Source organism: Myotis myotis, unplaced genomic scaffold (genome assembly GCF_014108235.1).
Source record: "Myotis myotis isolate mMyoMyo1 unplaced genomic scaffold, mMyoMyo1.p scaffold_m19_p_17, whole genome shotgun sequence".
Taxonomy (NCBI): domain Eukaryota; kingdom Metazoa; phylum Chordata; class Mammalia; order Chiroptera; family Vespertilionidae; genus Myotis; species Myotis myotis.
The window spans coordinates 42,058,500-42,084,206 of record NW_023416321.1 but is presented as its reverse complement, the minus strand read 5'-3'; the positions used below and the strand labels follow the sequence as shown (position 1 = coordinate 42,084,206).

General features: G+C 53.9%; 2 protein-coding genes across 7 annotated transcripts in view; both read left to right on the top strand.

The window, feature by feature from the left end:
• GAS7 (growth arrest specific 7) overlaps positions 1–12,156 on the top strand; it is a 204,752-nt gene extending 192,596 nt beyond the window's left edge. For all 6 annotated transcript variants that reach the window (XM_036341608.1, XM_036341604.1, XM_036341609.1 and 3 more), the window contains 5 exons: positions 3,327–3,455; positions 4,254–4,377; positions 7,446–7,525; positions 8,854–8,952; positions 9,459–12,156. In XM_036341608.1, the coding sequence (XP_036197501.1) occupies positions 3,327–3,455; positions 4,254–4,377; positions 7,446–7,525; positions 8,854–8,952; positions 9,459–9,572 (546 nt within the window). In that variant the 3' untranslated portion in view covers positions 9,573–12,156. The remainder of the gene's footprint in view (positions 1–3,326; positions 3,456–4,253; positions 4,378–7,445; positions 7,526–8,853; positions 8,953–9,458) is intronic.
• A 6,394-nt stretch (positions 12,157–18,550) lies between these two features.
• RCVRN (recoverin) lies at positions 18,551–24,586 on the top strand. Its single transcript, XM_036341749.1, has 3 exons — positions 18,551–19,560; positions 22,376–22,487; positions 24,145–24,586. The coding sequence occupies exons 1-3, from the start codon at positions 19,180–19,182 to the stop codon at positions 24,264–24,266; spliced, it is 615 nt and encodes a 204-aa protein (XP_036197642.1). The 5' UTR covers positions 18,551–19,179; the 3' UTR covers positions 24,267–24,586.
• The last annotated feature ends 1,121 nt before the right edge of the window (positions 24,587–25,707 follow it).

Here is a 25,707-nt window from a genome sequence, read left to right as displayed (position 1 = left end):
CTCCTCAGGTGTGATAACTCGCTAAAATGGCTCCCAGAACGCAAGAACCACTTACCTAGGTTTCCCAGGGTATTATACGTTAAAGCAGAGGTCCTCAAACTTTTTAAACAGGGGACCACTTCACTGTCCCTCAGACATTCCACACATGCGCACTGCGGGCCCGGGACGAGTCGGCTGCTAAGCAGGACAGGCAGCGGCGGCAAACACCCGGCGGGCCGGATAAATGTTTTCAGCGGGCCGCATATGGCCCATGGGCTGTAGTTTGAGGACCCCTGCGTTAAAGGATGTGATGGATGATACAGATGAACAGCCGTGTGGAGAGGTCCCTAGGCCCTAGGGTGAGGTCTTGGGGGTGGTCCCGAGCCTGGGGCTCCTGTCCCTGTGGAGGGTCACCCTCTTGGCACATGCTGTGTTCACCAACCCGAAGTTCTCTGAACGCTGTGATTGACAGCTTTTATGGCGGCTTCATCACGTGGGCACGATCGATTTATTTCCAGCTTCTCTCCTCTCCCCAGCGGCTGGGGCCTGCAGCTGAAATCATGGCTTGGTCTTTCTGGCGACCAGCCCCCTCCAGAAGCTAGTCAGGAGCCCACCCAGGGTCCCCTCCTTAGGACAAAAGAGGCTCCTGTCACCCAGGAAATGGCAAGGGACTCAGGAGCTCTGTGATGGGAACCAGGCTCAGCCCAGGTCAGCGACCAACTGTTTGAACAGAAGATGCTTCCAGCACCGTGATCACCGAGGAAATTACAAAGGGGAGGTGCTCTGGCCAGGAGCCGAGGGCGAGAATAGACGTATATATTACTAAGTTGCAGAATCACAATCAAATAATGTTCTTGATGTTTCCGTGCGGGACATAACTCATCTCAGTCTTATCAGCCACCCGGCAGGACGGCCTCTCCACCTCACCCGTGAGAAGGGGCAGAGAGGTTAGCGGAGCCTGCGGCCACACAGCCTAGGGGGCCGCGATGGAGCAGGATGGAGAGGACGGGGTGAACGGGGTGCTGACCCCGGACCTTTTCTCCGGAGGCCAGTGGCACCCTGAGGAGCACACTGCCCTCTCTCGGGGGCTGTCTGGGCGGTGGGCCGGCCCTCCTGATGCCCAGGACGTTGCCAATGGAAAGCGTATGAAGGATTTTCTCTGAGAACCGCCGCTGCTGCTGGCCAGGCATTGTCGGTGGCCTTAGGCAGCCGCGTCAGCCGCCAGCGTTGTGTAGCTGTTCTCTACAAAGAAGAGAGCACCAAGCATTCACTGTTTGCCATGGATAATATGGCTCCACATGCCCCAAACCCATTTAACCTCTGCTCCAGAAGGCTCACTGAAACCCCACTGCTCTGTGTCGGCGTAAGAGCCCTGTAAGAAATGCAGTTTTGTTAGGCCATCTCCCAGGCTTTTCTGTCTGCTGGCTCCAGCCATTGCTGCCAGCAACAGGCTGCTAAGGACTGATGGCCGTGTACACAGGAAGCTACGCCTGGCTCTGCTGGACGAGACTAGACCTGTCCCTTGTGATGGGAGACCGTCTAACCTTACGGGGTGAATAGAATTTTGCCAGATGGACAAAGGGGTGGGGGTGGGGACCCTCCAGACTCATGCAAAAACATGAGCGTGTGAAAGTTTGCGCCTTTGTCTCAGAAGTGGTGAGCAGTCTGTGGGGCTGGAGGAAGAGCAGGGCATGGAAGGGGTGTTGGCAGAGATCAGTGGGGCCACATTGTAAAGCTTAAACCTGATCTGTACCTTCTAGGGAGGTGATGGCGAACCTATGACACGCGTGTCAGAGGTGACACGTGAACTCATTTTTTTGGTTGATTTTTCTTTGTTAAATGGCATTTTAATATATAAAATAAATATCACAAATATAAATCTTTGTTTTACTATGGTTGCAAATATAAAAAATTTCTATATGTGACACGGCACCAGAGTTAAGTTAGGGTTTTTCAAAATGCTGACACGCCGAGCTCAAAAGGTTCGCCATCACTGCCTAGGCCAAGCATGTCAAACTCAAAGGGTAACTCGGGCCACAAAAAAACAAAAGCTTCCATTTTCATAGAAACGTAGGTTTATTTCAGTAGAGACATGCTGAATACAAAGGGCTGAAATAAATAAGTGTTAACATAAAATAATAGAATATTTTAATAAAAATTAGTATTTTTTTGAACATTAACTTACCAGACACTGAATAACTGCACAAATTAATAAATGTAATGCAAATAAACCTATTTATCTTGTTCTCCAAAAGTGAAATATTTCCTGTTGCGCACACCAAACAAGCCCGTCCAAGACTAATGACGTGGCAATCAGCTGCTAAAATATTCGCTGCTAGTATTAGTGGAGAGAAATGGTGCGCCTGCACATAAGGTGCGTAAGGGAAATGAGTGCAACACGATTATAGTCATCAGTCATCAGTTGTAGTTCATTATTAATAATTATGTGTAACAGGACATTGTAAAAATTAAGTTGGGAAATTTTTATGAAAACATTTCTGACATACCGTTATATTGGCTGGGCCGCGGGTTTGACATGCCTGCTCTCGGCTGCTCACCTGGCTTGGCAGCAGCTCCACATTTATCTGTTTTCTCATCAAATGCATCTCATGTTCACACCAATAAAAGGTGGAAGTAAAAATTCTTCAAAAAGGAGTGGGATCGAGGGAAGGAATCAAAGAGAAGGAAAATGCTTGAAAAATACCCCCACTCCCCTCAGAGCATAAACCTCTTTCTCTGGCCTCCGGCCTTCGAGGCCGTTCCCTGTGCTGGGATGGGAGGTGCGTCTCCATGCAGACCAGTGAGACAAGCAGCCCCCACCCCCAGGTACAGGGCAGAGAGGACCCTGTGAGCCCCCGCCGGCCTCACTGGCTCCCACCATCGGTTCTTGGAGCTTTGCACCACGTCCAGATCACCTTCACAGGCTCGCACGGGCACAGAGCAGGTGTTCGGTGAACAGAGCTGCCCTGCGGCACCCAAGATAAATGGCACCCATGCCAGTGACGGGTGCCTGGCACAACATGGTAGCATGGTTTTGCCCCCAGAAAGCTTCCAGCTTGGAAGGTCAGGGCCCTCCCAGGAGCTGTGGGAGCTCAGAGGGGGAGGAGGTGACCACCAAGGGACTCGGGACGCTCCGGACACCAGCCTGTCCATCCAGCAGTGAACCAGGGCCTGGCCAGCTGAGGCGACTTCCTAAACCTCCACCTCATAAGTGGACACTCAGTTGTACTCAGAGGGCCAGGCCACCGCCCCAGGCCCCCTCACCTGTGGGGGTGGGAGCTGCCCTCCCCCAGCGCTTGCTTGCAGCTGGTGCCCGGGGTCCTGAGTGTGCCCCTCTCTCCTCCCAGCTTCACAGCGAGGTGGAGAAGCCCCTAATGAACTTCCGGGAGAACTTCAAGAAAGACATGAAAAAGTGTGACCACCACATCGCCGACCTCCGCAAGCAGCTTGCCAGCCGCTACGCCGCAGTGGAGAAGGTGAGGGGCCCAGGATGCTGGGCCGGTGGCAGGGGGGCCTCCTGGAAGAGGGTGGGCTGAGGGGGGTGGGGGGGCCCCAGCCCACACCTGAGGAACCTGCCTCCCCCCAAAGAGCAGATGGGCGCTCTTCCCCATGGCACTGCCCAGAGGGAGGTGCATACAGCCATGGTCTCCTGGGACGTGGAGCCTGGATGTGCTGCTGGTCCATGCGTGCCCCTTTGTCTGGGCCTCGCCTGGCAGATTCTCTCCTGACGGAATCACCCGCTCCCAGAAGCCTATGAGGGCTAAGCTGGTGGCAGCTGCTGATGGCCCCTGGAGGGAAGGGAGCTGTCTCCGGGGCTGACCACAGGACTTCGGGTGCGGGAGAAGGGGGAGCGCACGGCTGCAGGCACCCTAGACGGCCGGCTGCTGCCCCCAAGGACCCGTCCTGACCTAGACTAAGCACTGCTGGAGGTGACGTGGATCACCCTGTGCTCGCCCCCCCCCCCCCCGGCCCCCCAGGCTGTGATTTTAGGGCTGTCTGCATGTGCACACACTCCATCAGACCTGGCCTGAGGCTTGCTGTAGGCCAAGTGCAGTGAGAGACGGGATGAGAGAGAGGGTCGCAGGCTCAGCACAGTGACTGGGCGGCCCAGTGATGCTAGTCTAGCTGAGTCTCCTAGGGCCATGCTGGCATCATCCACAGGAACAGGGAAAAGAAGGGACTCTTATGTAGAAACGGGGAGGCTGTCCACGTGACCACGGGCCCCTCCTGGCTCTGAGCCCCGTGAGCAGCGCTTCCGCGTCCTTGGCCCCCAGGCCCGGAAAGCGCTCACGGAGCGGCAGAGGGACCTGGAGATGAAGACCCAGCAGCTGGAGATCAAGCTGAGCAACAAGACGGAGGAGGACATCAAGAAGGCCCGGAGGAAGTCCACGCAGGCCGGTGAGTGGGCCACGCCCAGCTGTTGGCACCTGGCCGGGAGGCGCAGCAGGGGGAGCTGGGGGTGGGATCCCGGAAGGTGCGTCCCATGGGATGGGGGCCGGGGGCTGTGGGTGGGAGCGGGCTAGGCTGCCTCCAGGCCTGGCTCTCTGACCGGGAAGTGGTTACTCCTCCATGGCCCGGAACTGTGGGGCCCTGTCACTGCGGGGAGCCCCTGGAAGTACAGACAGCACCCCAGCAGGGAGGGATGCTCCCGAGGCTCACCTATGGAGATGGGCGCCCGCCCCAGTCAGCAGATGACATTTTCATGAAATAACCGCATTTCAGAGTCTCCCTGAAAGAGGCTTCCAGTGCATTGGTCTCTGCTTCCACCTAGTGGTAAAAATGAGCTAATGCCCAAGAAGGGGGGAGAAAATCCAGATAGAACCAGTGAAAACTTACCAGATAGATATTCCTTTAAAGAAGTTTCACTGCTGCAAGGACAGGCCGTGGTGCTTTCTGAGGCCGGAAGGTGTGACGTAGGGTTAGGGTTCAGATCAGATGGTCTAGGACAGGGGTCGGCAAACTCATTAGTCAACAGAGCCAAATATCAACAGTACAACGATTGAAATTTCTTTTGAGAGCCAAATTTTTTAAACTTAAACTATATAGGTAGATACATTGTTATTAACTTAATTAGGGTCCTCCTAAGGCTTAGGAAGAGCCACAGTCAAGGGGCCAAAGAGCCGCATGTGGCTCTCGGCCTCAGTTTGCCAACCTTGGGTCTAGGCCAGTGATGGCGAACCTATGACACACGTGTCAGAGATGACACACGAACTCATTTTTTTTGTTGATTTTTCTTTGTTAAATGGCATTTAAATATATAAAATAAATATCAAAAATATAAGTCTTTGTTTTACTATGGTTGTAAATATCAAAAAATTCCTATATGTGACACGGCACCAGAGTTAAGTTAGGGTTTTTCAAAATGCTGACACGCTGAGCTTAAAAGGTTTGCCATCACTGTTCTAGGTCCTAGACTCTAGGTCCCTTCCACTCAGCTTCTGGTAAACCTCATACAGTCAACTCATTGTGGAACGAAGCAGCCATGGACATTTTGAAATAAGATGGTGTAAAATAGGTCAATTACAAATAATAGAAACGTACCCAGAAATAGAAGGCATTATATGCTTACAGTGATTGGGCAGGGAAACCTCGGGCGAGGAAAGGCATATTTAAATTCATGTAATTAGTTAACTTATAAATAAAATTACATTATAAAATCAATATCTTTGCTTGGGAAAAAATTTAATCAGCACATAAGAATAGAAAATCTTATTTGCCAAATTAATCACCATCAATACTTCCTAGTTTTTTAATGTTTTCAGTGTTTATAATGTTTATGTTTAAATGTCTACACGTTAGGTCATATACTCTATGTTCTGAAGTTATATTTTAACTGGTATGCCTTAGAGCTAGCTCTATTCCATTACCCATACACTCAATTATTCAGCCATTCATGTACATCAGACTTTTATTTTCTTGGTCATCTAAGTGTTTATTTCATTGTCATTTTAACAAAATAAAATTATTTCTTAGTTTGTGACTATTAGATATATTGCTGGGAAATTTTTCCATTAAATATAACTTATTTATATTTAAAAATTATAAACTAAAGCCCCATAAAATAAAATAAAAAGTTTAGGCAAATACAAGCAGCAGCACACAGTCAAGCCATAGTATCAGCAGCCAGAGGTCTTAGTGGGCCCGCACTTGCAGTGGCATATCGACCTTTTCCCTTCCAGTTCCTGTTTTTCTTGGGCTCAAGGGCCCAGTCCTTGACCTTGGACCAGGAGCAAAATGAACAAAGCCCTTGATTTGGTTCTGTTACTCAAGGTCATCTCCCAGCTAGTGGTGTGGTTCAGGTGCCAGGGAGCTGCTGGCCAGGCCCTGGGTCGTGTGCACGTTTGCCTTCACCTTCACACCAGAATGACAAGGTGATGTCATAGGAATAACTTCTAATCCACTCCCAGTACTAGACTTAAAGCATAAACTAGTTAGCTTTGACTGGCTCGAGTTTTTCCCATCATGAGCAAAGACCGTGACGCCGTCCTCCCTGGAACCCTGTGATGATCTAAACTACACATAGACCAAGGCATGCACTCAGGGGGTGCACGTGGACCACATGGGCATCTTGTGAAAGTGCAGTTCTGATTAGCAGGTGTCGCATTATCCTAGAGCTGCATTCTGGCAGGCTGCGTGTTTTGTGCAGCAAGGTTCTAGGGTGCTGGTACCTTCGTCATGTTTGCAGTTACCTTATAGGTTGTTTTCTTTCTAATTACAAAATGTTTCAGACGTACCTGTGATTGCAGAAAACAGTGTAGTAGCATCAAGATTGAATAGTGATGTCTGTTTCTGAGCTCTTATGAAATAAAATGCTACGGAAAGAGCCCCTCTCCTCCCACCCTGCCTTTCTGTCTCCATGCCAGCGCTGTCCTGGGGTCGGTGGGTAGCACTCGGTGCGTGTTTCCATGCCATTACTGCACATGGATGAACCATACACCGGCAGACACATTATTTTGTATTTCAGCATGGCATCCTGCTGCATGTACACACACACACACACACACACACACACACACACACACACACACACACACACAAAACGGACATAATTTGAAAATTTTTCTTCTTTAACTCTTAACGAGTACCAAGCTGCTTGTGACATTTTTTACCCAAAAAGGACTCTCCGATGTGAAATGAAGCTACCATCTTTACAGAGGAAGCATGTCTTTGGCTGATGATAGGCTGGGAGGTCCTAGGAGGAACCCCCTCCCCACTTCACCCCACACGCTGAGAAACCTCCATCCTGACTTCTCAGTGCCTGGGGTCAGGTTCGGGTGGGCACTCTGAAGCTGGTCTCTTGTGGTGCGGGGTTGCCCTCTCTGTCTTCTGCTTTTCACTCCCGCCCCCGTTTTCCACTGGCCTCCATGACCCCAAAGAGGGGAGAGGGCATGGCTGTGGGGTGCAGTGGCAGAGGGCAGCCACAGCCAGGACAGACAGGGTGTGACGGCGGCCTTGGCCTCTTCCAGGAGATGACCTCATGCGCTGTGTGGACCTCTACAACCAGGCCCAGTCCAAGTGGTTTGAGGAGATGGTGACCACCACTCTGGTGAGTGCCCCGAGATGTGTGAGCAGGCCGGTTCCGTGCCTGCACTCAGGGCGCCCTGGGTGGTAGAGTGAGGTGACTGTGGAAGTAGGCATTATGTCTGCTCACATTGGGGTCCAGACCTCACCTCTGGGTGAGTCCATGCTCATCCATACCCTTACTCTGGCCCTTCCTAGCTATGTAAACACGGGGGAGGGTTGGCTGTGCCCTGAGGAGCCCCCCAACAAGTTGTCAATGGCCCCTTTAGGACAAATAGCCAAGTTGCAGGATGCGTGACCCTCTCACCCCCAAAGGAGTTTCAGCTCCTACAGGGGAGATCCTGGCAGGGGGTAAGGGTGAGGCTGGGAGCTGTGTAGGGGGAGCGGGGTGGCCCCCGATCAGGGGCCTGAGGGATCGGCCTCGAGCCCTTCTCTTGCCTTCCCGAGATTTTCCTGTGAAGGGGCAGCACCTCCTCCTCAGTCAGCACTGGCCGCGGTGAGATGTGGTGGGCACGTGGGCACATGGGTTGTTGGGCCAGAGGAGAAAGGAGCATCGTGCCAGCTGCTGACCACGTTGCCCCATTGCCAAAGCCACGCCCATCCGCACTGGAGTGACCTGCTCTCCTCCTGCTTAATCCCCTAATGGAGCCCCTGCTTTCCCCTCCCTGGGTGATCACCGGGCAGTGACCTAGTTATGCAAGAACAACAGCCTGAGCCCCTCAATTCCAAAGATGCGGAACCACCTAGAAACCAAAGGACAGACCTTTCCACTCTTCCCTTTGAAGGGGCCACCCCACCCCCGGCCCCTGCCTCCCCCGGCCTGGTCTCGGGTCTGTCCCTCAGCACTCAGGGTGGACAGAGGACAGAGGCCCAGGGAGGCACGGGCACCCCGCTTGCGTCCCATCTCTCCATCCCCGGGAACCGGGTGCAGATTCATGAGTCAGACCACAGCAGTCTGGGTTCAAATCTCGCTCCTCCCATAATTCCATGTCGCCATGGGCAGGTGACGTTCCCTCTCTGGATGTTCATTCCCTTGTTTGGGAAATTCGGACAGGAACAGAGCCTGTCTCTGCAGATTATTATGAGCACAATTAGGCAAGGCCTGTAGCGCTCCAGCACCCACCCGCCCGGCAGGGCAGGGTCCAGGCGGCAGTAGCTGCTGTGTCAGCATCCGCACCTGCACCGCTAGACGTGGGACGAGTTCCTCATTAGACCCCGAAGGGTCAGGTGGGACCCGGCCTAAGCAGCGGCGACATGTGTGCGAGGGTGGTCTGGGCCCGTGTGGCGGGAAGGACATGCCACATGTCCGGGTGGAGGGACATGTCACATGGGTCTGCGTTTCCTCCCGTGCAGGAGCTGGAGCGGCTGGAGGTGGAGAGGGTGGAGATGATCCGGCAGCACCTGTGCCAGTACACACAGCTGCGGCACGAGACAGACATGTTCAACCAAAGCGTGAGTTCCCGCCCCAGGCGGAGGCCCCAGGACCCCGGGGGGACCACTGTCCTGTGGCAGGTGAAGTGGTCACTACAGATGAGCCTGAGTGGGCGGTGGGCAGCTGAAGACGATATTGCCTGCCCCAGTGAATCTCTTACCAAAAAGATAAAAGAACGAGGACTATGCAGAATATCTAAAGCTACAATGCATTTGCCCTGTTCTGTGGTGGTAACCGTGGGAGCGAAGGGTGGAACTGCTCTCAGCCCTGGAGCCATTGAGCCACTCTGCCCTGTCATCCAGCCTGCGGTCCGGAGGGTCAAGTGCTCCAGTGAGAAGCAGGGTGGGACGAGAGGTCCCGGCTCCCGCTCTCACAGCCTCTGCACGTCTGCCCCTCATGGGCCTCCCCTGGGGCCCCCAACCCTCTGAGAGGCTGCTGTGACAGCAGAGGCGGGCAGCCGGGCTCAGAGGCCGTGTCCCGGGCGCTGCTGCCCCTGACGGCGTCCTCTCTTCTCCATCCCTTGCAGACAGTCGAGCCTGTGGACCAGCTGCTTCGAAAAGTGGACCCAGCCAAAGACAGGGAGCTGTGGGTCAGAGAGCACAAGACGGGCAACATCCGCCCTGTGGACATGGAGATCTAGGCGGGCACACGCGGCCCCCGGGGTCCTGCCAAGGAGAGGGGCCGGGGGCCCATGGAGAGGAGGTGGTGGGTCCCGCTGCCAAGTGGAGCTGCCCTCCCCCCCACTCTCCTGCCCACTGAGGAGAGGGGAGGGTGAGGGCTGCAGCCAGCCATTCCAGAAGGGCGGCCTGGAGGCCTCGCTGGGAAATCCCCGTGTTCCCAGGCCAAGAAGGTGGATCCACAGCCCCGCCCTTGTCTCTGAGGCCGAAGACCCCCAACTCCCATGTTGTGCTTGCCGTTCCGGGAACAAACTGAAGCTGGAACTTTGTGGTCCCTGCTGAGCACCGTAGGGTCATCTCCCCGCCCAGAGCCAGCTGCGTCCCATGCTCATGCCCCTGGAAGCCCCGAGGTCCTTCCTCCAGCTGGCCCTCTGGTCTCCAGGGAGGTCCCTGTCTCCAAGCCAAGTGTCAGGATCGCCGTCGTGGACGGAAGGCAGCGTTCAACAGCCCGAACTCAGAATCCTTTGCAGCCTTCCTTCCTTATTTTTCCCCCATTGCATTCTGGGAGTCCACATCCTGGCTCTTCCCTGTCTCCGTTCATGATCAAGAGTCTTGGGAAGAAGGCCTCGCTGCCGCCTTCCTGGACTGACCTGCCTGGAGAGGTCCGGATGGAACTACCTCATCAGCAAATCAGCCCTCAGTCATAGTGCTGAGTCGGGTTCCCCAGCAGATCAGGCATCCTCTGCAAAGTCTCTCCCAGAATCCCCAGCCCCCCGACCTGCAGATGCCCCCTCCTCCCATCCCCACCCCGCTCCATACTCTAAACGGGGCTGGGTCAGTCCCACGTGGGAGACAGTCTGGGACAAGTCTTTGTCACTGCCCCCCCCCCCCATGGCTCCCCCTGCTTGCATATGGCAGCATTGGGACCACTGTCCCTCGTATGGCTTCCTGTCAGTGGTGGTCACTGTACAGGCATCGAAGACTAACATGACCACAGTAGGTTGTCGCCTACTGGGCAGCGTCTCGCCACCGTGGCCTCTCAGCAACTCCTGCACAGTCCAGAGCCCAGCATCAGGCCCTGCCTGGGGGTGGTGCCACCTTCCCTTTCCTCATCTCCCAATTGCTCGTAAAACCTGGTCTGCGTGTGACGTAGGAAGCTTTCAGGGCTGCAGTCGGGTCCTTGCCCATCATGTGCTCCTCTTCCTGACCCCAGCAAACATGTTCTCCGTCATGTTAAGTCCTGAGGATCAGTTCGAAAGGAGCAGAGGAAGGAGAGGGACCTGAAGGAGGAAGTGCAGCTAGCCAGGGGCAACCCACGCCCTGAGAACCAACCCATCTTTCTTACTTAATCTTCCCCATCGGTTACTTTGGATACACAGGATCCATATATTCCCAAGAGCATGGAATTCTAGGAACACAACCCACTGGTCTTTCAATCTTACGTATCTGATGATGTATTAACTTTGAATCTTTCGGTACCTCTTTCACTGAGTCAGACCGCTCTCTCACCGTTTATGGTAGAAAGATGCTGAATGTACTAAAGCCAACCAAACCTTGTCCCTTCTCTTATGGAAACATCCCAACCAGAAAGCTCAGTGTGAAGGCCTTGTCCAACCTGAATCTGTCCACTGCATGGAGAACCACTCCCGGCTCTGCGATGGGGCCATGACACCAGCCACCGGTTTCAGGGTATCCGCTCTCGGTTTCTTTATTAAAAACAGGTGCAAGTAGGAACTGCTTTGTGGCTTAGCAGAGTAATTTGTGGATGATATTCAGCTATTCAAAGCCAATGGCCATGTTATGAACACATCTTTTGAGTGGATACGTTCAGTGAGTTTGCCTTCTCGCTTCTCTCTGAGGATTCTAGTCTTCTGCTCCTCCCTGGGACAGAGCGAGCTCTCCTCCCTCTTCTGGGGTAGCCTGACTTGCCCCGTCTGGGCCGGTCTGTCTGATGAAGTGATTCTTTCCTCCTCATCCCCTCACCTCAGTCTCGGTAGCTTTTTCACCTACTTTTTCTCTGTTTTTCTTCCCTCTTTTATTCATTCATCAAGCATTTAGCTGAAGACAAGTGATGTGCTAAGATCTGAGGGCAAGGTATGGGCTTATTTTCTGTGATTGTGTATAGACATCTTTTCTCCAGGGTTCTTGCAGGTCAGTGACCTTGGCGTTCACATACAGGTACTCTGTAGGCCTTGGGTTTTCAGGGATACTGTCCGTTGTGCTGATCTGCATTCATTTATTCAGCAGATCCTTGGGACAAGCCAGGCACTCTTGCCCGCCCCTCTATTCCCCATGTAGACAGAGATATTTTGACCTTTCTGGAGAATGAGAACATTTAACCTACCACTTTTAACCCACTGGGAATCTGTAATTATAGTACAAACTACCGTCATACGGCATTTACCCAGTTGGTGGGAGATAGACAGCAACAAGGCTCAGTGCCCTAGTCACTAGACTCCCAGCCCATATCCAACTTGAATATCTGAGATTTCTTTTTTCTGTTTTGTTTTGTTAATCTTCACCCAAGGGTATTTTTTTCCATTGATTTTTAGAGAAAGAGGAAGGGACCAGGAGAGACAGAGAGAGAAATATCGATGTGAGAGAGACACATTGATTGGTTGCCTCCCGCACGTGCCCCAACCAGGGCCAGGGATGGAACCTGCAACCAAGGTACATGCCCTTGACTGGAATCGAACTCAGGACACTTCAGTCCACAGGCTGACGTGCTAACCACTGAGAAACTGGTTAGGTCTGAGATTTCTTTTTTGTTTTAAATAACTCCTCACTTTACAAAGTGGATGAAGCCTAAGGCTGGCCAGTGAAATTAATACTGAATTAAGAGCAGAGCTGGAGTCGACAGTCCAGGCCCCCTGTCCTTGTCAACAGCTCCCCACCCGCACCCCCCACCTCCGCAGTCTGGGTGAAGGCAAGATCAGGATGAAGTCTAGAGCATCTAAAACTGCACTTCAGGGCAGCAAACCCTCTATCCGGTCATTGTTTTGCGTTTATGTTCTGGTGTTTAGGTTGTAAGAGGATTTGACGGGGTCTATTCAGAAGGGTGAGTGAGTGAGTCTGGGTTTTTCTTGAGCGCCTCTATTGTTCATTTCTGAAAACAAGTGAGCCCCTTCTACCTGCCTTCACTTAGTTTTGTCTGTGAAAACCTGATTTTTTAAAAAAAAATTCTCTATGACAAACGGTCTTCGACGTGAGCTGGTGGCCATGACAGCCTCCAGGAAAAGCCACTGGTTCCTCTCCGGTTTTTTCTAGTGTTTTTGATCAGTATTGCAGAGCCCTGGCACCTGAACCGCACACGGGAGTGGCTGTCCTGAGGGAGGGTCTGCCACCGGGCGCTACCTCTACCCAGGCCCAGGGGGCGGGAGGATTCCGCAGCCGGAGGCACGTCTCTGCTCAGCGCTGAAGGCCACGGAAGCCGCCCAATTCATGAACCAGGGATTTGTTTCCGTTCCCTGTGTGAAACCCCATCAATGACCAGGTTAGTGGATGGGTGCAGAAAGCTCTTGTTTCCCCAAGTCCCTTCTGAGAAACACAAGCCATAAAATTCAAAGGAGTCAAAGACCTCCGCTTGGTTCAGTGATTCTGCTTCCGGCTGTGAGAGGCCTTGACAGGGAGCAGAGCGCCTGCACAGGATCCCGCAGACCTGCTGGTTACGGCGTCGGTGGCAGGGAGCGCGCTTTGCAAATGCTACGTGGAGTGCAGATGGCGGCGTGCGTACTTGGCCAGCACCCCAACGTACTCCCCTGGTCCTTCCCACCCCACGGGGCACACTGCCTTTTCTTTCTCCAGGTTTATTGAGGTATTTGATATACAGTATGGGGGTTTATTGACATACAGTGAAATTCGCCCTTTTGAAGTATATTGGTTCCGTGAATTTTGACAAACTTATCCAGCCTTGTAACCACCTCTAAAATCAACACAATATTTCCCTCGCTCCATCCACTCCTCCCACCCCAAGCCCTTGGCAGCCACTGATTAGCTTGCTGTCCTTAGAGTTTGTCTTTTCTAGAAGGTTGTATAAATGGAGTTACGCTGTGTAGCCTTTGGGTCTGGCTTCTTTCACTCGGCTGGTGGTGTTGCCTCAGCCTGTTTGCGTGGCTACTTCCAGTCCGAGGCTCCTTCTCCAAATGCCAGCTGTGCCCACAGGTAGTTCTGGGGGCTCACACTTGCCTTTTGGGTTCATTACAGGATTGCACAATGCAGAAGGTTGCCAGGGATTGGGCGGAGGGGTGGGCGGGGTCTGGGCTGCCTCTCACTTCTGTTATGCCCTGAAGCTTGCATCTCAACTAGCAGGTCCCCTCTCTCCTGGGGACCCTCACGTCTGCTCAGGTTGCACAGTCCTTGGCATTGAGCATTGGGGGGAAGGGGGAGGGGAGAGGGAATGGGCGTAGCATGGATGAGAAGGCAGGGACCTGGCCTTGGGCTCCTCACCACCCTTTCCTGCATCTGCTTCATCTGCAAACCGAGGGTATTATTCTAGAAGGTCTCAGGCCTTCTGCAGTCACTGCATCCTGTCTTCCCACTAGTCCTTCCCAATTCTGCACCCTGTGCACATGGCCACAGCTAATCTGGGTCCCATCAGCGCAGTAGTGGCGTGGTGTTACCTAAACTCCTCACGAGAGGGGCACCCTGCATTTCTCCATTTAGATACAAATGAAGCGACAAAGGTTTTGTGAGCTATTGAGAGAGGGCATTCCTCCGTAGGACCCCAAGGTGACGTGTCTTGATCTTGGCCGGCTCAGTGACAGGTGCGCCCTGGGAGGCAGCCAGGCCCCTCTCCAAGCAAACAACACCTGAGCCCAGGCCGGGCCAGTGCGAGGCCCACAGGCTCCCGTGCTAGAGCCCAGGTCTGTGCCGCTGGGAGGCCCTGGGCTGCATTTTGCCAGGGAGGGCTCCCCACCCCCACCCCCACCCCCACCCCCACCCCCACCCCCACCCCTAGGAGTCTTATTTCTGTCCGGCCTGTCTTGAAGGGAGGGACCCAACTCCTGCGGCTGCAGGTTGGGGTGAGGCTAAGACAAGTGACAGAGCATGTTCCCCCTCCCCCTCACCATCTAGACGCTGGGCCAGGCTCTCAGGCGCCTCTGCTGGGAGGTGCCTCTGAGGGAGAGGGCTGTGACCACCTCTGGCCTCTCTGGGCGCTGTTCAGGGGACACTGACCCTTTGTGTTTCAGGGAGATTCCCGATGGGATTGCAAGGGTGAATGCAAAGGGTCCGGCACATGGGTGCTCTACTGGGCACATGGGTGCTCTACAGAGGTCCCAGGGGCAAGAGCACTGGACTGGCCGCTCTGCTGTCTCATTTGTCCCGTGACCTGAAGTCACTTCCCCTCCCGGGACCTCTGTGGACCCATCTGTCAACGGAGACGCTCCCTTCCAGCGTCACAAACAGCAGCCTGGCTCTCGGGAGCCGTGGCCTCTGGGCGGCCATGTGGACCCGGGGACAGACATTCAAAGGGACCCCAGCCCCCCTTGGTGATGGGCCCCGAGTCTGCATCTGGGCCCTGCCCACAGGAGGGAGGCGAGGGGGCGGAGGGGCACGGCCGTCCTTTCGCAGACACGAGCACATCACAAACCCTACGAAGGTGGAATTTTCTAACAAAATAAACTTGCTTGTTTGGTCTGTTTTCTGTAACTTTTGCTAAATACTTTATACATTTTTAATGTTGCAAAGCTGTGTCTCCTGCCAGCATTCCTCATCCCGGTATGAATGTGTTTACTTCGAATTGTATATCCTTCCCCTCTGGCTGCCTAGATCGGTAAATAAAATCGATGTAATATAATTTATAAGTAACACTGTTGAAACTCTGATCCCTATGGGGGCGCCCTTCCCGCCCCCTGTAATAGCATTTGTGTGTATTAATGCTGAAGAATTAAATGTTTAAAGGGTTTAAATTTTGAAGGCATTTGCTATCTATAATTGTTCTGCGTTATCATAAAGCGTTTTCAGGAAGTTAAATGCTCTCCCATTTTTCCCCCCGGCTCTGTGTGGACACTTGAGATGCTTAGAGTCACCCCATGGGAAATAAACTGTCCAGCGACGCTGGTCCCGCTGGTGACCCTCCCTCCTGGAGTGCGGCCATGCTCTCCTTTGTACAAATGGTCTTTGCATTCCTCCAGGCTCCGGGGATCGGTGATAAGTTTTCTCCTGATAGCTTGGCAGAGGGCCAAGAGGGCCACAAAGGTGCCACGCTGCCGTACCCACACACCTGGCCCCAGCCTGGTGACTTATCCCTACAGACACAAGGGGATTCTGGCTATAGTTTCTCATCTCATCCATCCATCCCTTCCTCACTTCGTGCCATAATTATTCAGTACCTACCACACTGTTCCAGGTCCTGGGAACACCGTGCATGAAACAAGCCGGGGGGGAGGTCATCTTGTCTTTGAGCTCAGAGCAGGGGAAGGGGGAGGAATGGGGGTGGGGGCTGGGGGCTAAGACAGCTCCTGGTTTGGGGTGCGAGCAGGGCCAGCCTCTGGGAAGAGCCTGCTTCTTGCAGTCAAGGTCAGGCTCAGGGGAGACACACGCCGAGACTGGCTGGAGACGAGCCTTCTCCCCAGTGGTCTTCGGGGTTCGGGGAGAGTTTATGGTCCCCGCTCAGACTTAACAAATCCATTCACAATACATCATCTCCAACAACTTGTTTGACTAAGGAGCATAAACTCTCCCTCTGATAGAAGATGTTTATGCAGGTTTTCAAACAAACCTCCAGGTCATGACCCCTCTCTCAGCAGCATCAACACAGCTGCCTGTGGTCCCCTCCAGCGGTCCGGCCCCTCCGGGCACAGCAACCTGAGGAATGTGGACAGTGCCAGGCTGCCTCCAACTGGTTCCAGCTCCTTCCTCCTTGCCCTTGGAAAGGGCAGAGAGGTTGGGGGCGAGAGGGGGGGAGGCCCCAGCTACCTCTGTGTTAACCCAGGGCCCTGTTTCCTTGTCCACATCTTCTGTTGTCATGGCAACCCCAGCTCCTCACCTATAGAAATGGAGCTTCTTGCCCCCTCGGCCCAGGCCGTGGTAATGTCTCAAGAAGAGCCTTGGATGGGAGCCTGCGAATCTGGGCTTTCCTCCCGCGTTGCCATTTAGCCACCCTGTGACCCAGGCAGGCGGAGTGTGCCTGGGAGCTCCGTTTCTCCCTGTAACACCGGCCTGGCCTCATCTGTAGGCTTGGTGTGTACAGCCCGGGACCAGGAGGCACGTCTCATGGCCTCTCACACCTGGTTCTGAGGTCAGGGGTGAAGCCTCAGCCTCGTTTCATGGCCTGGGTTTGTTTTGTTTGTTTTTTAGTCCAGTGACTGTCCTATTTCTAACTGCTCTTGAGAACAAATGCCTTAATACAGGATAGTGAAATCTAGAACAAGAGAAAGGGCTCCTAATCTATACTAATAAAAGCATAATATGCTAATTAGGCCTGGTAAACCAGATATCTTTCGGTCATCCTTCCAAACAAAGCCGCAGTGGCAGGGGCTGAGGCAGAGGCAGTTAGGGGCAACCAGGCCAGCAGGGGAGCAGTTAGGGGCGATTAGGCTGGAAGAGGAGAGCAGTTAGGGGCCATCAGGTAGGCAGGCAGGCAGGTGAGTGGTGAGGAGCCAGAGGTCCCTGCGGGATCAGGCCTAAACCAGCAGTCAGACATCCCCCAAGGGTCTCGGATTGGAGAGGGTGCAGGCCGGGCTGAGAGACGTCCCCCATGCATGAATTTCATGCACCAGGCCTCTAATAAGAAATAATGTGCTCTCACACACTAATGGGGGGAAGGAGTGAGTACACACACATGCAACCACACACACACCTAACATGAAGGCCTCCTGAGGAAGACTCTGGAGCCACAGGGGGTGCGAGGGCAGGAGGGATGGTCAACACTGCTGGTGCCTGAACTTCTCAGTCCTTCCTAAGCAGCATGCAGGTGGGCCTGGCAGGTGGCTTTCCCAGCAGCAGGGCTGCTGGTCCCGGCCATTAGCCTGTTGTGATAGGGTGCAAACCCTAACTCACTGCCTAGAGATTATGGGGTTTATTCTTTGTTGTTATGAGCCCTGAGAAAAGAGGAGACATCTCTTCCATCCAATTTGGCAATTTTGGGGTTCCAGGTGCACGCCCCTCCAACATTGTGCTCAGCCAAGCCAGGGCACTGCCGACCTCTCCTGTGGGTGATGAGAAGTCAGGTACAAAACACACTCACTAGGGCTCCTCCTGTCTCCAGTGCTCGTGGCTGAGCCGACCGTGGGGATGTGAAGGCTTCCCTTGCAGAGCTCCCTACCTCCCATGCACCCATCCACTCACCCCCCAAGCACGTGGAGTCTGCTAGTCCAGGCATCAGGCTGGGGGCAAACTGGCAACCTGCGAGCTGACACCATGCTTTTAAAATTTTTGAAATGACTCTCAAAGTTTAAAAGTTTGGAAATTGCATCTAAAAATCTGATTTCTGGGTTTCTCTTGGATAATCACTGGGCCATAATCCCATATGACCACATCCAAATGGAGTTGAACACTGGCAACCCCTTGCATGTGTGACACAGGCCTCACCACTCCCTATTGTCTCCCTGATCCAGTTGTTCCACTCTCCCCCTCCCCTTGCTGGCTCCTGTAAGCAGTCTAGTTTTTGATCCCTGTTGTAGGTGAATAATAACAAAAACTGATATGTATTTAGCACTTAGCATGTGCCGGGCTCTGTTCTAAGTATGTTGCACATATCCACCCATTTCAGCCTCACAAAAACAATGACGTAGACACTGTTATCTATTATCATGCCTGTTCACTGAAGGAATGCTCGCCGAAGGCCTCCACCTGCCAGGCATGCCCCGATCTGGCAATGAAGATGCAGCTGGGAAACAGACAGACAGATCCTCCATCCACGGAGCTCTCGTTCCCGGGAGGGGACAGACAGACAGCACATGGGATAAGTAAAGAGGAAGCCAGAAGGTGTGTGGGGGAGGGAGCAAAATAAAGCAGGATGAACAGTCTGGGGGTGCTGAGGGGTGGGGGCGGGCTGTGCAATTGCAAATAGAGTGGGCGGTATAGGCCTTGCTGAGGGGACAGTTCAGGAAGCCAGGAAGGAGGGGAGGGGCTCGGAGACGAGCGTTCAGGCAGAGAAAGGTTCCAAAACGTCACCTCAGGTCACACAGCTAATAAATTGCCAAGTTGGGATTTGAGCCCAGGCGTTCTGCTGAGCTTGGCCCCTGCACCGAGGCTCAGTGAAAGATGAGACCCTCTGAGTTAGGGGAGTTAGGGCGGGGGACAGGCTGGGACATCCTGGCGCTGAGAGCTGGAGTTGGGGGTGGGGAGCGATGAGCCAGGGGCAGCGGGCAAGACCTTGGCCCAAGGCTTGGGCCCTGAAGGGTCTGACCTCCACCTTGTCCTCCCAGAGGCCAGAATGGACTCAGCACCTGCGGTCAGCTCTCTACTTTAATCTCAGGGGGGTTCTGGGAGCTCGCCTGCCTCCCCTCCCAGGTCTGGGGCCCTCCTCCCTCCAAGTACTGGGGCGAACCTGCAGCAAATCCTCCTAATCCGCCGGGCTCTCCGTGGGTCTGTGTCCAGCGGCAGCCTGAGACCTCGCCGCTCCCTCCCACCCACGCACCCACCCACCCACGCGGCAGCAGCAGCGCCGGCCCAGCCGCCTCGCCCATGGGGAACAGCAGGAGCGGGGCCCTGTCCCGGGAGATCCTGGAGGAGCTGCAGCTGAGCACCCAGTTCACGCAGGAGGAGCTGTGCGCCTGGTACCAGTCCTTCCTCAGGGAGTGCCCGGGCGGCCGCATCACGCGGCAGCAGTTCCAGGGCATCTACGCCAAGTTCTTCCCGGACGCCGACCCCAAGGCCTACGCGGAGCACGTGTTCCGCAGCTTCGACGCCAACAGCGACGGCACCCTGGACTTCAAGGAGTACGTGGTCGCCCTGCACATGACCACGGCCGGCCGGCCCAGCCAGAAGCTCGAGTGGGCCTTCTCGCTCTACGACGTGGACGGCAACGGGGCCATCAGCAAGAGCGAAGTGCTGGAGATCGTCATGGTCAGTCTGCACCCCCCACCCCTTGCAGGGCTGGGGTCACCCAGGTCAGGGCGCAGCTGGGGGAGGGGCTGGAGGGGGCGTAGGGGCCCAGGCTTTGTGACCCAATGGTGTGAGAGCGTGGTGAGGGGTCTCTCATATACTGAGATTAATGAAAGGCTGGGCATTTTCCCACAGCTTCGTTTCCCTCCTAAAAAGAATCTGGGTATTTCCTATGATTTCCTTTTTTTCCCCCCTTCCATCCTTCCTTCTTTCCTTCCTTCCTCCCTCCTTCCTTCTTTCCTCTGTTCATTAAAATATCCTTCAACACCTTCAACTGTGCATGCTCAGATTCCCTGACATGTTTCAGATGCACAATAGGAGGAGGTGGGGAGGGAGTGAGACCTGGGTTCCGGTTCTGCTGGTCTTCATGGCCCTTCCCCGGAGCCCCGGCTCCCTCATCCCATGCTCAGGCCCCTGGGAGGCCAGTGCCTGTCACACCCATTCTCCACCCCTGTCCCAACCAGCCTGGGAGCACATCGCTTGTGACGATTTTAGGCATCTTGGAAATAGTCTTATTTTATGTAAAAGTAATCCGTAAAATTTAGAAACATAAGCAAAAGAAAGTTAAAATTACCTTTAATTCATCATCCAGAGAAAATGGTCAACGCATCAGTATATACATTTCTAGTCTTTTAGCTTTATATTTTAAACTAAGTTTAGAGCTATGAAATATTCATATAGGATTTTTATACTTTTTTCAGTTACTATTTTATGATGAATGTTCATAACAGTATACATTCTTCCAAGCCATATTTAATAGCTGCTTAGAATTTCATCTATGGAAATGTCATAAAATTATTTAACCATTCCTAAATTTGGGACAGTTAGGATGTTTCTATTTGCCCTATTATATTATGTATATTTACCTTCATTTAGTATCTTTTTACCTGATCTTTTTTATCCCTCTACCTCATGCCACTTGCTGTATTTTTCTAATGGCATTCCCGTTAAGAGGGAGACTGTTTTCATGGTTTTTATACTTTCGATGCATTTGTAACCCTGCTTTCATTCGCACAGCTCTTCCTCCCTCATTAGGTGACACCATGAGTTCAATAGCTGAGCATGCAGCTTGTGGTCAAGGGCAGGCATGTGTGGGAACCTCACTGGGCAGGGCCTTCGGATCAAACGTCTCTGAATTGGCAGTTGGCATGGGATGGAGACCACATCCTCAGAACCACCTAAAGGACGCCAGGCCCAGCAGAGGCCTATAAGTTGGTGCTTCTTGAGAAAAAGGAGGAGGAATGGGGGAGGGTGGGAGGAAGGGAGGAAGGGAGAAAGGGTGGGGAGGAAAATCCATGGCTGAGGCTGTGCAAGGTGGTGCCAAGGCCCTGCCACTCACCAGATCACTACGTCACTAGCCTTGAAGCCAGAAATAAGAGATTCTTGTCCCAGCTATGCCACCAACTAGCTTCATGGCCTTGGAAAACCATATAACCTTCCAGGGCCCAAGGTGAGCATCCGATGGTTCTTTCTCGGTTCTTTCACTGAGGCCTTGGCTGTAGACAGCCTGTTCTTGGTGTTGGAAGCAGGATGGGGCAGGCAGCCAGTTACTCCCAGCATTTAGCCACCCAGCCTGCACGTGGTTCCCATGGCTCAGGACAGAGAGAGGAGCCAACGGAGTCACCTCCCCTCTGGCTGCTGGGCGCCTGCCAGCTGAGGCTGCTGGCTTGATTCCTTGCTCCTTGCTGTAGCGGGGGAGAGTAGGGGGTCGCTGTAAGGGCACTTCTCAGCATGTTGACCTCCCCTCCAGGCTAATTTATAGGCATTACTGCCCCTGCCTGGCTGTGCTTCCAGGTCTCCAAGATGCCCTTCCTACTGCCACCCAACATGTCGCCTGCACCCGAGCCTGCCCCCAGCTGGTGGAATCCTAGTGACCTAGAGCTGGGTGGGCTGCTCGAGACCACCTGTCCCTCTCCCTGACCACAGGGGCAGAGGCACTTCCTGCTTTGCCCCCATCACACATGCGCACATCCGGCTCCTTTGTTAGTGAGCGTGGAGGGAGGAGTGAAGTCTCCTAGAGTCTAAAGCTCAACCTCCCTCTGGGTCCCTTCCTGGGTGGAAGGGTAACTGAGGGTCTTCCCGGGCCCTGGGGAGGCCTTTGGGAAGCCTGCTGAGGCCTCCCCTCTCCCTCCCCAGCCATTGGAATGCTCTCCGAGGCATCAGCTGGCGAGTGGCACAAGGCAAACTAAACCCAAAGCACCTGGCTAGAAGCTCTGCTCATCTGCTTCCAGCTGCGTGACACTCAGCAAGTTAATAGGCTCGGTTTCTTCATCTGTAAAATGGGGGCCACGAATGCACACCTCACAAGTCTGGGAAGGTTGCATATAAAATGCTCAGAAAAATGGCACATGCTAGGCGCTCAGCAAATGTTAGCCCTTGCTAGGCCTTGTATCACATGGACCTGGGAGAAGCTGTTAGATTTTCTAAAATTTCTAGGCAGTAGGCTCAAGGGAGTGGTTCCCGAACTGCAGCCTCGGGCTGCCATGGGATGACACCAGGAAGCTTTTTCCATTTTTTTTTTTTTTAAATAAAATGAAAGTCATATGTCTGCATGGTCAGGAAATGCAAACAGTACAGAAAGGGACAAATAAGAAGCGAAAGCCTTCCTCCCCCCTCCCCCAGGCTCCCCATCCAGCTGAAGGTCTCAGAAACACAGGTGCCCGCCCAGGAGCTCTGATTGACAGGACGGCCAGCCAGGCCTGGGACCTGCACTCCATCCCAGGGCTGCAGCCTCCGCTGCTCCTTCTGACAAGCCGTTCCTCTTGCTTCCGTGCAGGCGATATTCAAGATGATCAATCCCGAGGATGCCAAGCACCTGCCAGACGACGAGAACACCCCTGAGAAGCGAGCCGACAAGATCTGGGGCTTCTTTGGAAAGAAAGATGACGGTGAATGCCTTCGCCCGTGTGGCCTTCGCTTTACAGTCTGTTTCCGGCTGATCCCGCCAACATGTAGCCTTCCCAGCGCCAGTGCCCAGGGGGACGGGGACACCTCGGGGTGCACTGCAGGGCTGGCTGGGGCCTCGGGGAGTGGACAGAGGCTGCAGGTCCAGCCCTGCTCCCCATGGAGCTGCCACTGCGTTGGGGATGGCGCCCCATCCCTGGCTTATAGGGCCCCTGGTTGCCTGATGGGGAGAAGGAAGGCTCCAAGGGTGGGGGCTTCTGAAGAAAACAGCTTTGGTTAAAACAGCCACATTGAAGCAATAGGAAGAAGTAAAGGCAACAGCACCTTAGACGTTTGTACGCAGACGCCAAGTTTAGAGGGATTCCAAGCACTTTCTGTTAGAGAGGGGTGCCTGTCAGACACTGGGGTTTGCTTCGCTTGTTTTCCAAAACACTTTCTAAGAGTTAGAGCAAACTTTAGCCCAGTCTGGGTCGGAATTAGCATGAGGTCCCAAGTAAGCGGGATCTCAGTTCTATGGTTTCCCTGAGGAAGTTAACTTGGGTCCTGGAGAAGCTGACCCAAGTGGACGTCACAGGAGGTGGCGGTGGGTGTGGGGGCCTGCCGTATTCCTCCTGCCAGGCGGTGTGTGTGTCCTTCCCTGTGCCCACATGGGGCGAGGCCTGGCTCCGGAACTCGGCTTTGATGGTGGGGGTTCCAAGCTCTTTGTGAGGCTGACAGGGCAGCTAGGACTTTACATTTCCCCACCTAGACCTGCAGGGAACCTGCCTGGGTCCTAATCCAGGATTAAGATTATGGGTGTTCAAAAGGCCTGGAACATAAGCTAATGGGCGTGCAGTTCGGTTCAGCCACCGACTACGTGCAGGCAGCTCTGAGCATACGCATGATCTGAAAGAGCACCGTCTCCTTTTAGAGTTATTTCTACATGTGACTGTCTTCCCCAGCACACCAAGGGACCAGGGACTTTACCTCACTTCCCTCTATGCCACACCCTGCCCTCCACCCTCTGAAGTGACCTCAGCCCCAAGCACGGTGGCTCTGGCTCAGAGGAACAGCTAGTGGAGAGCACTGAACTGGACAGAACTGAACCCGGAGGCTGGGCGAGGCGCTCTCCTGGTCCCACAGGGGAGGGGGATGGGAGATGCAGAGATGCAGAGGGCAGAGTCGTGGAGGAGCTGTCAGCTGAGAATCTGGGGCCTCTTCACAAGCCAGGCTCTCCCTGGCACTCCCCCTGGACCCCTCAACTTTCACGCCCTTCTCTAGAGTGGATGCTGTTCCCTCCTTCTCAACTGAAACTGTTTGCTCTGCTCCAGGCCCCCAAAATTCTTCCAGAACGTGAGGCTCAGACCTAGTGTAATACTCAAGATACTTAATAACCAGCAAGGCAGGGCATTGCCAATCAGAAGAGAAGCGTAACTAAAGTGCACCCTGGGCCCGTCAGTAGTGCCAGCCATTAACCCTCTCCTTGCTGGTTCAGGGGGAGGTGCAGGTTGGGTATCTGGGGCAGGGGTGGGAGTACCCTGGGGGCGCTAAGACGCAAGGTTTTCATGATGGACACATCTGCACAGGGCATGCTGGCGGGTGTCAGCCTTGCGGCAGCTTGAAACAGCCAGTCCTGACTGTGGTATTTTCTCCCATCTGCAGATAAACTTACAGAGGAAGAGTTCATCGAGGGGACCTTGGCCAATAAGGAAATTCTACGGCTGATCCAATTTGAGCCTCAAAAAGTGAAGGAAAGGTTAAAGGAAAAGGAAAAGAACCCCTGATGCCAACTGCTCAGCTCTCCTGCCTCCCCTTACCACTCACATAAGCACACGAATGCACACGCGTGCGCACACACACGCACACGTGCTCACAAACACACCCCAGCGGCCAAGAGAGAGGCCTCCAAACCCACAGCACAGCTCCCACCAAACGGAAGTGTCTTTAGCATCTGCTGGTTCCTACTTCCCTGTCTTTAGAGCCCTCCCATGACGCCGCCTCCCCACCCCTGCCCACCAGCCCAGGCCTCCCATGATAATCCCAGGATTAGGTCACAAGAGTCCTAAATATCACCCCTGTGTAAGCTCCTTTGTGGATTGCTGGGTAAGCAGGTTCCAATAAATGCAAGAGTTGCTGGACACACAGCCCCTGGTTGTTCTTGAACTGGAAACAGAAATGATTTGTGTGGCCTCGGCCGCCAAGGCAAGAATGTGTTGCCATTGCAGTGGTTACCAGGGCGCTGGGACTCCGTTGTGAAGAAGGTGGACATGGACATGGCCCTGTTCTCGCAGGGCTCAGGGTGCAGAGGGGACTGCAGACCTGGAAGCAGCCATGACCAGTGGGAGGTTACCATGGCAACGTGCGAAGGACTGCGAGCTATAACAGGAGGGTCTTCCTCCTCCCGGGGATCAGAGAAGGTGTTCTTGGTGGGGGGAAGGGTGGGGTGGGGAAGCACTGTGTCTCACAGAGACTCTCTAACACAGGAATGAGCATTTCCTGTGGAGGCCAGGGTAGCTGAGAGCAGAGAGAGGAGGGACAGCCAATGGGGAGTTAAGGCTGAAAGGTAGGCGGGGCCAGACCATAGCAGGCCTTCCCTACAGCCCAGGGAGGCAGTGAGCTTCACTGGGGAGAGTGGGTACCACGGTGGGGTTTGGGATAAGAGGGTTCTATGCTTGGAAGGGCTCCCTCTGGCAGAGTGAGACTGAATCAGAGGGGCAAGGCTGGGGGCAGGGGGCTGGAGATGACACCTTGGAGTTGCCTAGGTCCGTGGTCAGCAAACTGCGGCTCGCGAGCCACATGCGGCTCTTCGGCCCTTTGAGTGTGGCTCTTCCTAAGCCTTAGGAGTACCCTAATTAAGTTAATAACAATGTACCTACCTATATAGTTTAAGTTTAAAAACTTTGGCTCTCAAAAGAAATTTCACTCGTTGTATTGTTGATATTTGGCTCTGTTGACTAATGAGTTTGCCGACCACTGGCCAAGTGACCTGGGCTGGGGAACAGCAGTGGGATGGAGAGAATGGGGTGGCTCTGGAGGTGTTCGGGAGGTGGAATCCACCTGATGGGCTGCAGGTGGAGGAGAGAGGAGCAAGGATGACAGTCAGGTGTGGGCTTGGGTGCTGGGTGAATAGTGATGCCACCTGCTGAGATGGGAAGTGGGGAGAGTCACTGGCCTCAGGGGATAATGACAAGTTCCGTGTTGCTATGGAGGAGGTGCCTCACTGTA

Excerpts from the sequence above, each read along its gene's own strand:
- RCVRN (XM_036341749.1), top strand. The coding sequence starts at position 19,180 with ATGGGGAACAGCAGGAGCGGGGCCCTGTCCCGGGAGATCCTGGAGGAG. Across the intron at positions 19,561-22,375 it reads AAGTGCTGGAGATCGTCATG|GCGATATTCAAGATGATCAA; the intron begins GTCAGTCTGCAC and ends GCTTCCGTGCAG. Across the intron at positions 22,488-24,144 it reads CTTTGGAAAGAAAGATGACG|ATAAACTTACAGAGGAAGAG; the intron begins GTGAATGCCTTC and ends TCCCATCTGCAG.